General features: G+C 40.5%; 1 protein-coding gene across 3 annotated transcripts in view; it reads right to left on the bottom strand.

Moving 5' to 3' along the window:
• Positions 1 to 11,174: 11,174 nt before the first annotated feature.
• Positions 11,175 to 14,876, bottom strand: part of LOC149321513 (transcription cofactor vestigial-like protein 4) — a 144,754-nt gene continuing 141,052 nt past the window's right edge. For all 3 annotated transcript variants that reach the window (XM_089523448.1, XM_089523445.1, XM_089523455.1), the window contains one exon: positions 11,175 to 14,338. In XM_089523448.1, the coding sequence (XP_089379574.1) occupies positions 14,064 to 14,338 (275 nt within the window). In that variant the 3' untranslated portion in view covers positions 11,175 to 14,063. The remainder of the gene's footprint in view (positions 14,339 to 14,876) is intronic.

Here is a 14,876-nt window from a genome sequence, read left to right as displayed (position 1 = left end):
CCTGATTCATGCTTTTCACATTCCATATTTCTTTCCATATTTACATAAATATTTACTTAACATTCAGAAATTAATTGAGTACATCCATGCTAATTGACACTAGGAACTGGATTTAAACTGGTGTGGGAATCATAGTGCAAACTTGCAACACTTTTTACAAGAAATATAGCAGAGAGAGGAAATACACTCAATCCCTTCCATTAATTACTATGAACATAGTATTTTACCTGTTCATTTTGAGTTTCTATTGCATGTTTCTTCATCTGCATCTAATACAGTGCAAACATGGCAGAACTGTATTTAAACTATATTACTTTAATATGTCAAAGTGTTATTAGACAATAATTTCACTGTGAGCTTCCCTGTATTTTTAATATTGCATGGTATAGTACTTTGAGCATTGGACTATGACTCTGCAGACCAGGGTTCAAATCCCAGCTCAGCCATGTAAACCCACTGGGTAACCTTGGGCAAGTCACACTCTCTTAGCCACAGAGGATGGCAGTGGAAAACCCTCTCTGAAGAAATTTGCCAAGAAAACCCCGTGATAGGGATACCTTAGGGTCATCATAGGTTGGACACAACTTGAAGGCACAGAACAACATATTCCAGGGAAGAAGCATGTTTAACAAATATTAAAAGCAGATGTATTTATTAAAAGGCAAAGTGCCATTAGTATAGTAATTATTACAGCTCATAGGAGTGCATAAATGTTTATAAAAATAGAGATAGAAAACATAATTCTAGAGAATGTCTACATTATGAATTTGGGGTTTGTTCAATGCAATGAGTTTTCCTCAAAGGAGAGTAGAATTTTCTAAAGATGGGGAGAATTCATTGTAAATGAGCCATATTCCTGTCAAAGAACTATGATTTCCAGAACACTATGGCTGTGAGCCATGGTTAAATCAACTCAAAACCATCTTGTGTTGGTCTTAAAATGCCCCCTTTCACCTTCTTCTCTTGCTCCATTAAAATATTGTTGATACATATGTGCCAATTTGCCTTTTCCTGGCACCAGCAGACAGGGCCATAAGATGCTGGCTGTGCAATTTGAGGCCTCTCACTACTAGAATCCCTCTAGTTTTCCAGTCAAGCCGAGATGGCCTAGCTGTGGGTGTGGAACAGCAAATTAAGAACTGCTAGTGGAAACATGCCCAAAGTGGTTCCAAAGCCAGATCACCCTCTGTGGAAATTAACCTTTGGCTCATTCTTTGACAGCTTGCACTTTTGTGCCCAACTTACAACAGCTATATTTCAACAGTGATCATTTCAGTGATTCTTGAAATACATTTTTGACTAGTAATTTGTGTGTTTTGTGTGTGGATTATAGTAAAATGTGAAGTGAGACAGAGACCAAGTTTTTGACAGGAATGCATTTTTCAGATGCCCTTTTCTTGCCAGGTTAATGTCAATGTGAAGAAAAATTGCAAGATGAGAGAGAGAGATTGAGAGAGACCTCTGGATACACAGAGCTAGATGAAAATGCCTGCAGATGAGCAAAGTAGCTGCCTTGGTGGGACCCAAAGAGATGGACTATAGATTAAATAAATAATTTTTAAAAGGTAGTCATAGACTTCAGCCATTTACTATTGGAGCCAGTGAGGAAGAGCTTTGGAAGAAGAGTTTCTGTGGCTGGTATAGCCAGGCAAAATTTGTTGACTTGGGCTGCTTCACTCTCTCACCATCATTATCTGATGATCAGAAATTCATGAGGATATAGGAAGAACAACAGTCTCTGCCATCAGACTGAATACAGGAGTAAAGGAAGCTATCGGGCTTGTTTTTACTTTAAACAATGGAGAAGAAGGAGGTGCAAAATAATATCCTCTTCTTATATGAGAAGATAGGACACAGAAGTAGAAAGCTGGATGGCCCCCAAATGCAAGTTACTGAGTATCACAACCACACTATGTGGACAGACAAGGGAGCTGTGGAGAAAAGGAATTCCTGAAAAGATCCTGGAAATGTGTGTCTTTAGAGTCCTGAAAAGTAAAGGAGAAAATTTTGTTTTTCAAAGGATTGAGAGTCTGCTGTTCTCCTATCAAACAGTTTCTGCTTTTCTTCTCAGTGCTATAGAGACGAAGTCCACAATGTGGACTCTAAAAGTTCTTAAAGTTATTGTATATCTTAATGCTCTCCTATAAATGGAGCTCCTCAAGAACAAAGAAACGTTTTTTTGAAGTTTCCAATTTAAAAAAAAAAATTAAAAAACTTTAGGAGACTTCAAAGTGAAACAGCACGCTGCAGCACTGTATTTGCATTCATAAATACCCATAAAATAATTGCACCCAGGTAGTGCAATTTTGGTAAGAAAGCCTCATATGAGTCCCAGAGTAATATTTAAATTTTTTTAAAAATGGTAGAGAACTGCATTTAGAAGTGCATCAATTTACTCCAGAAGGGAAATAAGCAAAAAGAAATAGTAAATTGGGTCTTACCTGGGCTTTTTTGTGAGGGTATATGTGTTTTTTTCACTTGTATGTTTTCCTAAGTAGCACCAGTTTACTTCCCATTAAATGGGTATTTTGTTGTTTTCTATGGAAACAAATATGTGACTTGGTGTTAGGGGCTCAGAACCTCTTGTTCTCAGTTTCTACTTCATGTTACTTGTCTCTGAGCTTCCTCTACTTTTCTTCTGGAAATGAATTCTGGGCACTTTTGCCTTTGAGTTTAAATTACACTGGTGCCTCGGGTTACGAAATTAATTCGTTCCGCCATTCCTTTCGTAACCCGAAAATTTCGTAACCCGAAAAATAATCCGTTAGCACTGGAAAGCCTATAGCTGCACTTTGCAGCATTTGAATTTCACGCCGAAATGAATTTCGTAACCCGAAAAATATTTCGTAACCCGAAACAGTTTTTGCCAATCCAACTTTTTCGTATCCCGGAAATTTCGTAACCCGATCATTTCGTATCCCGAGGCACCAGTGTATATGGCAGTATGACATGTGAAGTGGTGTGCTGCTCTGTTTTTGGCGTGGGGGGCGGGTTTCTATGTTACATATTAGTAATTATGTTTTAAATGTGTCTATAATTTAATATTCTTTTAAACATCTGGAAGCTGTCCTGGATCGCATCCTGTGAAAAACTGGAGTATAAATTAAATCAACCTATCAATCAATGTTAACAGACTCTGAAGAATGAGAAAGAGACCTAGAGCTTTCTCTATTGGATGGATTTAGCATTGTCTGGTCTTCTTCACCATTACACTTGGACTCGTCAAGTGTCCTCTTGTCTTTCAGGTACTTGAGTCATTCTTGATCCAGATTTGGAGAGGGAACAAGTACTGGCCCTTCATTACTGTAAAACATTATTATGGCCAGCATCGTGTTGATAAGCCCAATTTATATCTGTGCATGTATGCTGACATCTGTGCTCACCCCTTGCACCTTAAGTCTCCAGTTCACACACATACACACCACAATTTAGCAGCCAGGGGATGACCATGATCTTCTACGTAGTGTCTAGCTGTGCTTCAGCAGCTGGCTGCAGGACAACACATGCATCCTCCTTGACAGTAACCCAGGAGGAGGCCACCACTTTTCTGTGGCTGGGTGCCTTCTGTTGTCACTGGCCACTGAATAGAGGAAGTTACAGAGAGGACATGACTAGTGGAGCTTTATGTTTCACCAGTGAGATATAGGATTTCATCTGTTGGCTTAGCATAAATATGCTGGCATATGTGGTGGCAGTCTAGGCAGCAATAGGAATAGACTAGCCACCAAAGCTGTGGTGATGGAAAGGTGCGGCAGTTATAACAGCTGATGCTGAAAAGAGTCACAGTTGCCCTGCTGGTTCCCTGGCTGCTTAGGAGGTCATATTTCTCTGACAAGAGAGATGACTTTCTGTGATGTCTCCCCATCACAGCTACACCCTGTTCCAAACATTGTACTAATGTTATACGACCATAAGTAAAAACCAGGGTGGTGTAGTGGTTTGAGCATTGACCTATGGCCCTGGAGATCAGGGTTCGATTTCCCACTCAAACATAAAAACCAAATGGGTGACTTTGGGCAAGTCACACTCACAGCCTCAGCAGTGGCAAATCCCCTCTGAAGAAACCTGCCAAGAAAACCCCACGATAAGGTCACCAAAAGTCAGAAACTGTTTGAAGGCACACAATACACACACCAGAAGTCATCAACAGGATTTCAGACAAATATCCTCAAGAGCATTCAGCTAAGCTGAAGATAACAAAAATCTTATCCGAATTTTAGGTAAGGAAGATACAATTTGATACTATGTTTTGTACTAGAAGAGACTGATGGGTTCACTGTTTTGTTTCAAAGTAGAGGAAAAGATAACATAGGCCCGTTATAGAAGGGCGTAAAGTATGTTCTGGGGACGTACTAGGCTTAGGCAAAGTGTGTGCCTTACGCATGCACCTAACCCTAGTATATCGCCAGGACGTACAAAATGGTGGCGCCCATTCCACACGGGGGCCGCCATTACGTCACAAACGCGCCGCCTCCAAACAGGGTGGCGCAGATGTGACGTCACGCCGCACGAGGGCGCATAGCGCGCCCTTTCCACGGCGCGAGAAGGAGCTCCAAAACGGAGTTTCTTCCGCGATTTGTGTCGCAGGCGCAGCCTTTAGACAGCTGCGCCAGCGACGCAAGGGAAAAAGGGACCGAGCGGCCCCTTTCTCCTTCTCCCCGCCGCCATCGGGTGTCCTTGGGGCATGAAGCCCCAAGGACACCCCTTTCCAGGCCGTGGGGAAGCGGCCTTTTGCTGCTTCCCCGCGGCCTGGAAAGAGGTGGATCGGGACCTCGGAGGCTGCTGCTCTGGAAGCTGAGGCCCCGATCTGGCAGGAAAAGCAGCGCCTACAGGCCGCCCCAAACAGGCAGTCTGTAAAGCACCAATGTTTAATTTTGGAGAGAAAGGCAATTCACAACTTCAGACTTTACTGGGTTTTTCCCCTTGACCGCTTATATGGTTGCAACAATACATTCCAAATGTGATTGGGCTCAAGAGATTTAACAACTGGCTTCTTGAGGGGGTGAGGGAAAAGTGGAAGAAACGCCATCATGCAGTAAAACATTGTGTACAAAGGCAGATTGTCTCTCTTGCGGCTGAAGCTCTAAAACTGATGCCAAGAGTATATAGCTGTTTCTTAATTTAGCTGTCTCATGGAATGACTGCACTTGGCTTTTGTGATTAAAGTCAATGATAAGAAATAACCTCAGATAACTAGATGCATTAATAATGAAACTGGAACTGGAATTCACCAAAGCCATCAATAATGTGTGTTTCTAACAAAATCCTGGGTATTAATCTCTCAGTTTTTGACCTAGATCATATTGTTTATCCAAGCTAGCCACTGAATCGATGGGAACTTGGTAAGTCAAAACTTACATAAGTTTGGTTCTTTCTTTCTTTCTTTCTTTCTTTCTTTCTTTCTTTCTTTTCTGTTCAGTGGAACTAGTTGAGTTCAGGCTCTAGTATGTGGAAAGATAAATATCTGGCAGTTTTAGCCAATGAACCTCCCTGTTCTTAGCTACATTGTGTTTAGTCAGTTAAGAAAGCTTCTACTCAAACCATCTCAGTCCCTCACTCTCTTCCATACCCTTCTTATTTTATTCCCATTATTATAGTCCTATCCCATCCTTCCACCTCCTCCTCCTGAATTGACAGGCTTGGCAATTAGGTTAGTCTGGGGGTCAGTTTTCTACCCCTGTAACCCATGTAACACCAGAAATTCCACAAAAGGGGCAGAGAAAGAGAGGAAGACTGGCAGGATCAGGGCTTTGGGGGCCATCTGTTGCCCTGATTTATATAAGCCAGTACAGTTCCTGGGCAATATGATGTGCATTTTGCAGATGGGTTGATGAAGTGCCTCTCTCCAGGATGTTTTTGCAGCCTCCCTCTCCCCCTGCACCCAAATTTTACCTTTTAAAAATTAACTGTTTTATTCCAGGAAGCCTGTAGCAGCAGTGATTTTGTGTTTAAATGGGATGTAGGGCTCTGCAACACCCTCAGAAAAGTGTGTGTGGGGGTGTTGGAGTGTACTCCTTGTTGCTGTTGTTATGGGTTGTGGGTTGCTTTTATTTTCATCATCATCATGCATTTCTTGGCATGGTGTAGCCTGCAGTGCAGTCTCAGTAGTAGTCCACTCCTTGTGGAAGCTGAACTAGTACAATGGCCTTAGTAATGTTCAGTAATTGAGGCAGAGATGTTGGGGATTGATTTAAATTTGCATGTCGATACTTTCCAGTGACTCACAGCTGAGTAAGAGAGTGGCTTTTATTAAAGTAGTATGGTGAAATGTTGCCAAGTGATATAAAATGTCTGGTCTCTTATCTGTCTGGCTTCTGATGGCTGGTCTATTCACACACATTATCACAATAAAATGCCTCCTCTTCCTCTTTCATCCTCCACTGTTACTATGGTTGGCCAGAATCTTGTTAGGGAGTTATGAATTATGTAGTAACGATGTGGCATTCACAATCCCTGTGTAGCCTCTAGTTTAGGGGTTATATAGGGACCATGAAAGTCTCCCAATCCCTCAGTAGCTGCAACTGATGCGGTCCATTCTGCAGTCACTCGGGAAGAAGCTGACTGACATGGGGTATCCACTTACCCCTGCGTGGTCTCTGTATGTCTCCTGAAAAGAAGACGAGTTGTTGGTAACAGGAACAATCTTGATTACTTTAGGGTGTTGCCGATGTGCTGATTTGATTGGCTTGATAAGGCCCACTGAAACATGGATACTTATTTTTTACAGAATCTTTCTTACTGATAACAGTCCCTCAGTCCTTGGGGTGCATGGGTGCACTTGCCTTAAATACTAGCCCAAGGCCTGTATGCTGCCCCACTCCTGGGGCTGAGGAAAGTAGAGCCCTTGGCCAGGCAGGTTGTTCCTGCCACATCCCTCCTCCTTGAGTGATACCAGCCAGCTTAAAAGAGTCCTTGGAGATCTCTAGCGCTCATTTGATGATTTCTTTTGCATTAAATATATGATTGCACAAGAGGAAAGTTCAGCAGGAACAATCTCCAGCTTTATCCCATGGGGCAGCATGTAGATGAAGAGCAGAGGAATGCCAACAGAGCAGGACATGGACATAATTTCAGGGTTTAAAAAATAGCCAATGCGACAGATGTCCTACTTGGCCTTTACAATGGGTGTTTTACAATAGCATCACTGTGACATCAGAAGGACAGGGCCAACAATGCACACTGTGGCCAGTCATGCATCACATGAGAGAGGCTGAAATTGTCTGGTGTCAATGAAATGAAGTGGACTCTTGCTGGAACTGAGTAACAGCTTTGTCATAAATCAAAAGTAGCCTATTGTAGAAGAAATTGTATCACACACACATCCCACCTCCGTACAATGTGTGCACAGAAAATGACTATTTAGAATTCCTCCCACGTTTTATTACTGCTGAAAAAGAGGTTGGCTGGCTTGACAGACGTATTCAAAGTGATAACAATAATTTGTGAATTAAGAAGTTCTGCTAGTATGTGGTGTTAGGAAGCAGACTTCTGACTATATGTTTAAAAGCTGCATGAACAAACTCCACAATAAATGGATCCTTATAAGCTTTCAATAGTTTGGCTAGCTTGGAGGTTTTCTTTAAACATGCATAATCTTTCTTAAACCAAAGTATCCACCATACATATCTATTTGCATTTGTGTTTCTATGTTTTATATCTATCAGTTGCCTAGTGCGTTTGCATTATGTAGTGAAACATCTGGTAATGGATCTGCATTTCTACCTCAGTTATCCTATGTCTCTCTTCAGATCAGGCCATTCATGAGGAAAACAGGAATGCCCAGGGCACAAATATAACCTAGTGGGGGGGGGGGGAGGCCCAATACCTCTGGGTGGCAATTGAGCATACTAGTGGGCCAATATGAATGGCATGAGGGAGGAGAGACATGTTTTCCAGCTAATATAAAAGGAAAGAGAAGATCGCCAGAGGTAAAAAGAAATCTTTTCTGACACCTTTGCTATTCTGAGAAGAAAGCACTAGATGAGCGTAGGAATTGATCTTTGTGGCTGATATCCTTTGGTCTAAATTCATTTGTTAGTCTCAGCTAGAATATATCCATTGAATGAAAGTTACATAAATATTGTGTTACCAATTGTGTTCTAACTGGAATTAACATTTGGATTTAAGACTTTACATTCCCTTCTCTCCCTCCTTTAGGATTAACAGGAGAGTCAGAAGAGGTATTTTGTTCTTTGACAAGCTGCATTTTCTTCCTCCATTTCTAGTTCCCCTAAAGCAGGCGATACAGAAAATGTCCAGATGGACTGTATCACTCCAGAGTGCAGGGCAGGGAGTGGGGAGACTCAAACTATGGAGTGGAATACAAAAGTTCACTGCAAATAGAAAACTACATCTCAGCTGGTATGGCTCACACACTTTGTTCCGATCCTCTCGTGAGCAATCTTTCCAATGTGTGTGAAAGCCCAGATCAGTTCCCAGGTTAGTCTTACTATGCCTTTTACCATTATTGTGATAAGAAAAGAGAACTGAGTGCCAGTGACCATCTATCACAGCAACCTCCAGATCTAGCACTGAATTTCCAAACTATTTTTAAAGAGCATCCAAGTGTTATACAACAAACTTGTTTCCAAGAAATTGGCCAGCTAGGCATTCTTGCCACAGCTTCTTCACAAAAAACTGTTGTGTCTTTTGTTTTGGTTCTTGAGGATTGTTCTAAAGCTTCTAGCAAGGGTAAGATGGCATGGCACAGCAGTAAATGGTGACAATTGGATGCCTTAAACTCTGTGCAGAAGTTATTATTATTATTACATTTATTTGTATACCACTCTTCTCCCAGAACTGGGACCCAGAGTAGCTCACAATATTAAAAGAACCGTACCGTTAAAACATAGAAAAGTTGTACATTAAAATAGAATTAATTTATTACAATATTAAAATAGATTGCTTGTTAAAAGAATAAAATATAGTTAAAAGATAAAACTGGTTCATTATATGTTTCCCTTAAACAGAGAAGGAGGTGGAGCTCCTTGGAAGCTCCTCCATCTCTTCTGTCACCCTGCTTTCTATGTGTAGAAGATAACTGGTGTGAAGCAGAAAGCCTCCACTGTCTGTTCCATGCTGTCTACACAACTTCAGTGGATAACAGAGCCATTCCACTTCAGACCTACCCCTAAGCACTGATGACTGGGATGGAGGCAGAGCGAGCATCTACAGCCTTCTATTTGTGTGTTTAAATTACACGCACCATTTGACACCTGAATAGGGGAGTCTCCTTGAATTTGATGGCTAGTCAGGGAGAAGCAGCTTCCTATTTGTATAAGTGACACAGCAAAAATCTTTGTGTGTATGCAGAAGGAATGAGTTTGATAAGATTAAAGTTATATTAATTTGATTGTGAACCTTCCAGACAGAGTAGACTCTGGTATTTTAGGAGAACTAGAATGAAAGCTTACGCTACAATTTTTTCTGTTGGTCTCAAAAGTGCTACGAGTTCCTTTTGCATGCTTCTTCACATTATACAACATAAAATATTTTTGTGGGTTTTTCAGGGTATGTGGCCATGTTCTAGGAGAGTTTCTTCCTGATGTTTCACCAGCATCTGTGGCTGGCATCTTCAGAGAATGCTTGCCTGAAAAGGAGTTGAGTATGTATATACTGTGTGACCTGGGAAGGCAGGAGTGATTTGCATGTGTATTGTTCTGTTGCTAATGGCAGTCCTCAGGGTGGAGGGTCTGCAAAAGAGGATTAGTGTCTGCTTGATTAGTGCTCATTGTCTGCTGGGAAACCCCTGACCCTGGGAGATTTCTCTTTTGTTGAGTCTTCATCTTGCTATTTTTCAGGACTGGTAGCCAAACCTTGTTCACTTTAAGGGTTTCTTCTTTCCGGTTGAAATTATCCAGATGTTTGTGGATCTCAATGGCTTCCCTGTGGATCCTGACATGGTAGTGGCTGGCATGGTCCAGAACTTCGGTGTTTTCAAACAGTATTTTATGCCCAGGATGGTTTGTGGCATGTTCTGCTACTGCTGATTTTTCTGGCTGGCCCAGTCTGCAGTGTCTCTTGTGTTCCTTGATTCTTGTTTGCACACTGCGTTTGGTGGTCCCTATGTAGACTTGTCCGCAGCTGCATGCTATGCGGTAAAGTTCTGCGGCTGTGAGGGTCTCTCTGGTCCTTGGCTGAGCGAAGCATTTGCTGGATTTTCTTCGTCGGTTTGTAAACCATTTGAAGGTTGTGCTTCCTCACCACTTTGCCTATTCTGCCTATGACTCTTTTGATGTATGGTAAAAATACCTCCCCTTTGGGTGGCTGCTTTTCTTCACTCCTCTGGGTTTTTCTGGGCCTGGCAGCCCTTTTGATGTCTGAGCTGGAATAACCATTAGCCTGTAGAGCCCGGTCCAGGTGCTTCAGTTCATCTTCCAAGAAGTGGGGCTCGCAGATGAAATTCTGGACCAGGCCAACCACTACCATGTCAGGATGCACAGGAAAGCCAAATCGTTAAAATGTCATCAGATCTCTTCAAATTAATTACTAATGGCACTTTTCTTAGCAAGTATCCTTGAAACCTAAATGAATCCTGTTATTTTCTGAACATTTGGAATGAATTAAGGCAAATAATTATCAGTTTTTCAGTTACAGGTGCAGGAAAATGTATGAATGCCATATCACAATGGATTTGTAGAAGAGAGGCGTTTGAAAAGATGCCCAAGGACAGATGAGAGTGATATGTAGCTGTCACCAGCAATTGTGCTCTTTGAGTGGAGTGCAAAGGCAGCTGCTCTGTTGCATGAAAAAGCATTAAAAGCCACAAAGCATTAAAAATTATACTGAACAAATGTATGATAGAACTGTTCTCTGTTAATACAAAAATGGCAACTGCAAATCCAACAGCTGAATACGGCAGTGTTCTTATCATAGGGGACATCTAAATGCTTCACTGTGAAACATTTGCCGTGCTAGAAAAAAACAATGTTCATCTTGAGGCCTGAAAAATGAGGGTATTTATTAGGTTTCCACCTATACATAGTGACCAATTTTCAGTAAACTGGTGTAACACAGATTACAGCAGTTAGAGAGGGACAAGACAGAGAGAGGTATGGCATTTATAGCTGGACTGAGGACAGCTGAGTGAAATTAAACTTTTTTTAAAAGAATATTTAATTAAATATAACAATAAAGAAAACCAAACACCACATGCTCACATTTATGAGATTTAAGAGCACTTTATTGTTCATTAAGGCTACCTTTAAGTACAAAAAAAAAAAGATGGCCTGCCAAACCTTTTTTTAAAAAATCGCCAGGTGAAACAAGGCCACAAAAGAATGATATATTACAGATTTACAAACATGGAGAATATTGTTCAAGCTGTAGATATTGTGGCTCTGTGGGAGAAAAAACACTTTATGTAACAATGAGGTTAATATCCCTCTACCTCTTCCCACCCTAACCCCTTTGGCTGTCACCAAATAATTATATTTCCCATCAGTATTTTTAACTCCATCCTCATGTGATTATACATGGGAGATGCCACGCCAAGCCCATTACCCTAAGCATGCTTCTGTGCTCAGGAAGTATATTCCCCCCAAATTGACAAATTTGCTTCCAAGTCTTGTGCGGTTAGGGCTGAGGTGCCAATTTCTGCCTCACCACCGATCCATTTACCCATCCCAGATAAGTAAACGTGACTTTGTACTATATTGTGCTTAAAAGAAATGTCAAAAGAGTTACAAAACCCACAGAGTCCCTCTACAGTCATTAGTACTTTCCTGTTAGACTGCTCAGTAGCCTGTAGCAACAACACACTAGTGGCTATTAATTGCTAATGCAGTGTTCTTATAGAATAACTGTGTTCCTGCACTTTTACTGTATTACAGACATCTACAAAACAAACAAACAAAAAAGATCAACTTTTTTCTCCAGACCAAAAAACAAAAGAATGACAGAGAGATAGAGAGAGAGATGGAGAGAACGATTACAATAAAGGAAAGGGAAAAATTAAATAGCTACATATCATTAACAAATTAATTGTTCCTCAAAAAATACCTACAAATTTCTCTGTACATTCTTTACGCACAGCGTAATGATGGTCTTAAAGTTATCTATTTAAAATGTGTGTGTGTGTTTGTGTTTTTCTGCAAGTATCTTAGAGGGAGTAGGGCAGTGAATGTCAATGGAGACAGAACATTAACTACCCAGGAGGATGACCATGAAATGTGTGAAGGGGTGACAAGGTGCAGGGGAGCTTCTGTTGTTCTTTTCATGTTTTTAAAATTCGGCAGCCACACTCACTCCAAAAAAAGAAAATGAAAAGAAAAAAGGCAGTTTTATGGTATTTCCTACTCTGCCCCTTTTTCATATTTAATAGTGTTAACATTTTTTGTTTCAAAATATAAAGACTATTGTGGACCCAAATACTGCAACACAGTCCTGAATACATCACATGGAGTTCTGTTTTTCCCCTACTCATAAACTCTTTCTCAATAAAGCCAGTCTTTTCAGGTAACCCAGTATTAAAATGCCTTGCTGTAACCATCCTGGGGGTGATGGAATGTGTGGGGTAGAGATAAGGAGGGGGGATGAGTTGCTGCATTTAACAAAAAGCTGAGAAGCTCATGACTACGGACACAAATCAGTTCTTTATGCCTGCCTCTATTACCTAGTTAGTGGCTATTAATATAGCAAATGAAATAAATGCAAGTAACACCTTTATAAAAGATTTTTTTTAAAATGGTGGAATGTATGGTGCCTTGGCCTAGATTTATAAGTAGCCCCAACAATTAAAGATTGCATTTCACAATCTCTTGTCCAGACAAAATATTTAATGATAGCAGTGTTTGCAACAAATTAGCTTACACACATTTAAAAAAAAAAAACTAAGTAAATTTGTATTAATCAGTTGGTGCTGCAAATGTAAGTTGTTTATTCAGAAATGAATGCCATTAAGGCATACTGTACCTCACAGTACTGTATAGTCACTTAAACTGCATCATTTGAGGCCTGACCTGAGGCAATTGTCCTTGTTTGCTGGCTGCTACTAAAGTGAATATCATCAGATACAAATATCAGAGTACAACTGTACCAGCAGTAAGTCTATCTATGACTGTTACTGAAAAAAATATAAACTAGTTCTCAACAAAGGCTAATAAGTATTATATTTCTTACTGTCTATACATTAATAGATACCAGCTATTTTTTCCATAAAACATGCATTTTTAGCACTATTGAACCCTCTGACCTCAGCTCTACTCTAACAAACTGCAGTGTTAACAAAATTTAAATGCCCATGGATCAGTCAATTATGCAGTCCAGTTGCAAGCAATAAGCACCTGAAATCTAAAGAGAGAAAGACCTATAACCTGTATGAGACTTCCCCTTCCTAGGTAAATTTTGCTTTTTTAAAAAATAAGAAATTGTTTTAAAAAGAGACAGACACATCATCTTTAGACTTTTTTTCACCTCTAAGCAGTTTGCCCTCAGAATATAAGCATCGTGCGTGAAGTTGCTATGCAACTCTAGACCTCCTCCAATAGTGCAAATCATACACGACAGTTTCTTTTCAAGTATATACATACAACATTACTTCACAAAGGGAGAAGAAAGCAACGGAAGCAAAATAAAAAATAAAAACCAGACAAAATTCTACTCTCAAGAAGCTAATCAAAGCACGCAGCATTTGGGTCAACCAACTGTACAGAATGGCTTTTTATCTCTCTCTTTTTTTGCCCATTAACTTGTGTCTGTGTCTTTTCTTTCTTTCCTTTTTTTTTTAAGAAAAGGGGGCAGCAGATTTGCATCAGAGGTTTCTTTGGTAACTGAAGCAGGAAAAAAAAGAGTGCTACATCATAATATTTATTTTTAACTGAATAGTTCCTGCTATCATCTTTTAAGGGAATATGTATAAAATAAAATAAAATAAAAACCCCAAGCAAAACACATAAAATGTGTGCTGAAAACTAATCTCTCCTATTCTCCCTCCCAAACACTTTTACATTTTAATTTAAAAAAAAAAATTTTTTTTTTTTTGAGCACTGTTCGAAGCTCAGTCAAACCATGCAAATTCATGTTTGGATTTTTTTTTTCCTTAAAAAAAGTATGTGGTCCTCTCTTCATGAGACGACAGAAGGTGAATGATTATGATTGACCATGTGGGAGGAAGGGGGAGAAGATGACTGGCCCCTCCGGGAGGCAGACTCTGGGCTGCTGGACACCCCATCCTTTGCAGCTTTGATCTGAAGCCACGTGTCTCCAAGTGCTTTGGCAAAGTGGTCGTCAACAGATCCCGTGATGGATACAGAGTTTGTCACTGGCTCCGGCTCCTTGTAATTCTTGCCAAGGCTTCTGCGGAAGTGCTCTTCCACCACTGGATCACAGGCAGTGGTAGCTACATGGGGGTGGAGAAGGGGGAGGTGGTGGAGAGAAATAACCAGTGTAAGAAACCCTCAACTAATGATGCTTACCTGTAGGACCAAGAACAATGATATATTTCCTTGCAGTTGTGGCTGAAAATGCTAGAAACAATCATCCAAAAAGTGTAATTTAATGACTTATGCTAGAATAACTGTCCAGTGGTGGCAAGAAGAGGGCAGAAGAAAATGTCTCTGCCTGGAGAGGAAGCTGCTACCTGCTTGTGAATCAGCATGGCAAGGGCTTTTGCCACCATCTCCTCTGCCACTTACAGTATTCCTTCTCTGCCCCTGCCTGCGTAGGTAAGCCACCTGAGATTACTGTGGCCACAGCCTTCATTCATCATTCTTTTTAATGCATTTATATTTCTATTTCTCTAATTTCTGTTTAATAAATTTATGATATTGTTTATTCTATTTAATGTATCTGTTCTTTACAACAGTAAATTAATCTGAGAGGGTGACTTTGCTAGAAGAAAAATATTATAGCCAAAAAAAACCACAGCCAAATGGCAC

This window comes from Sceloporus occidentalis, unplaced genomic scaffold, assembly GCF_023333645.1.
Source record: "Sceloporus occidentalis isolate IW3139 unplaced genomic scaffold, rSceOcc1.0.p SCAF_1, whole genome shotgun sequence".
NCBI lineage: Eukaryota > Metazoa > Chordata > Lepidosauria > Squamata > Phrynosomatidae > Sceloporus > Sceloporus occidentalis.
This window is presented reverse-complemented; position numbering and strand designations above follow the sequence as displayed.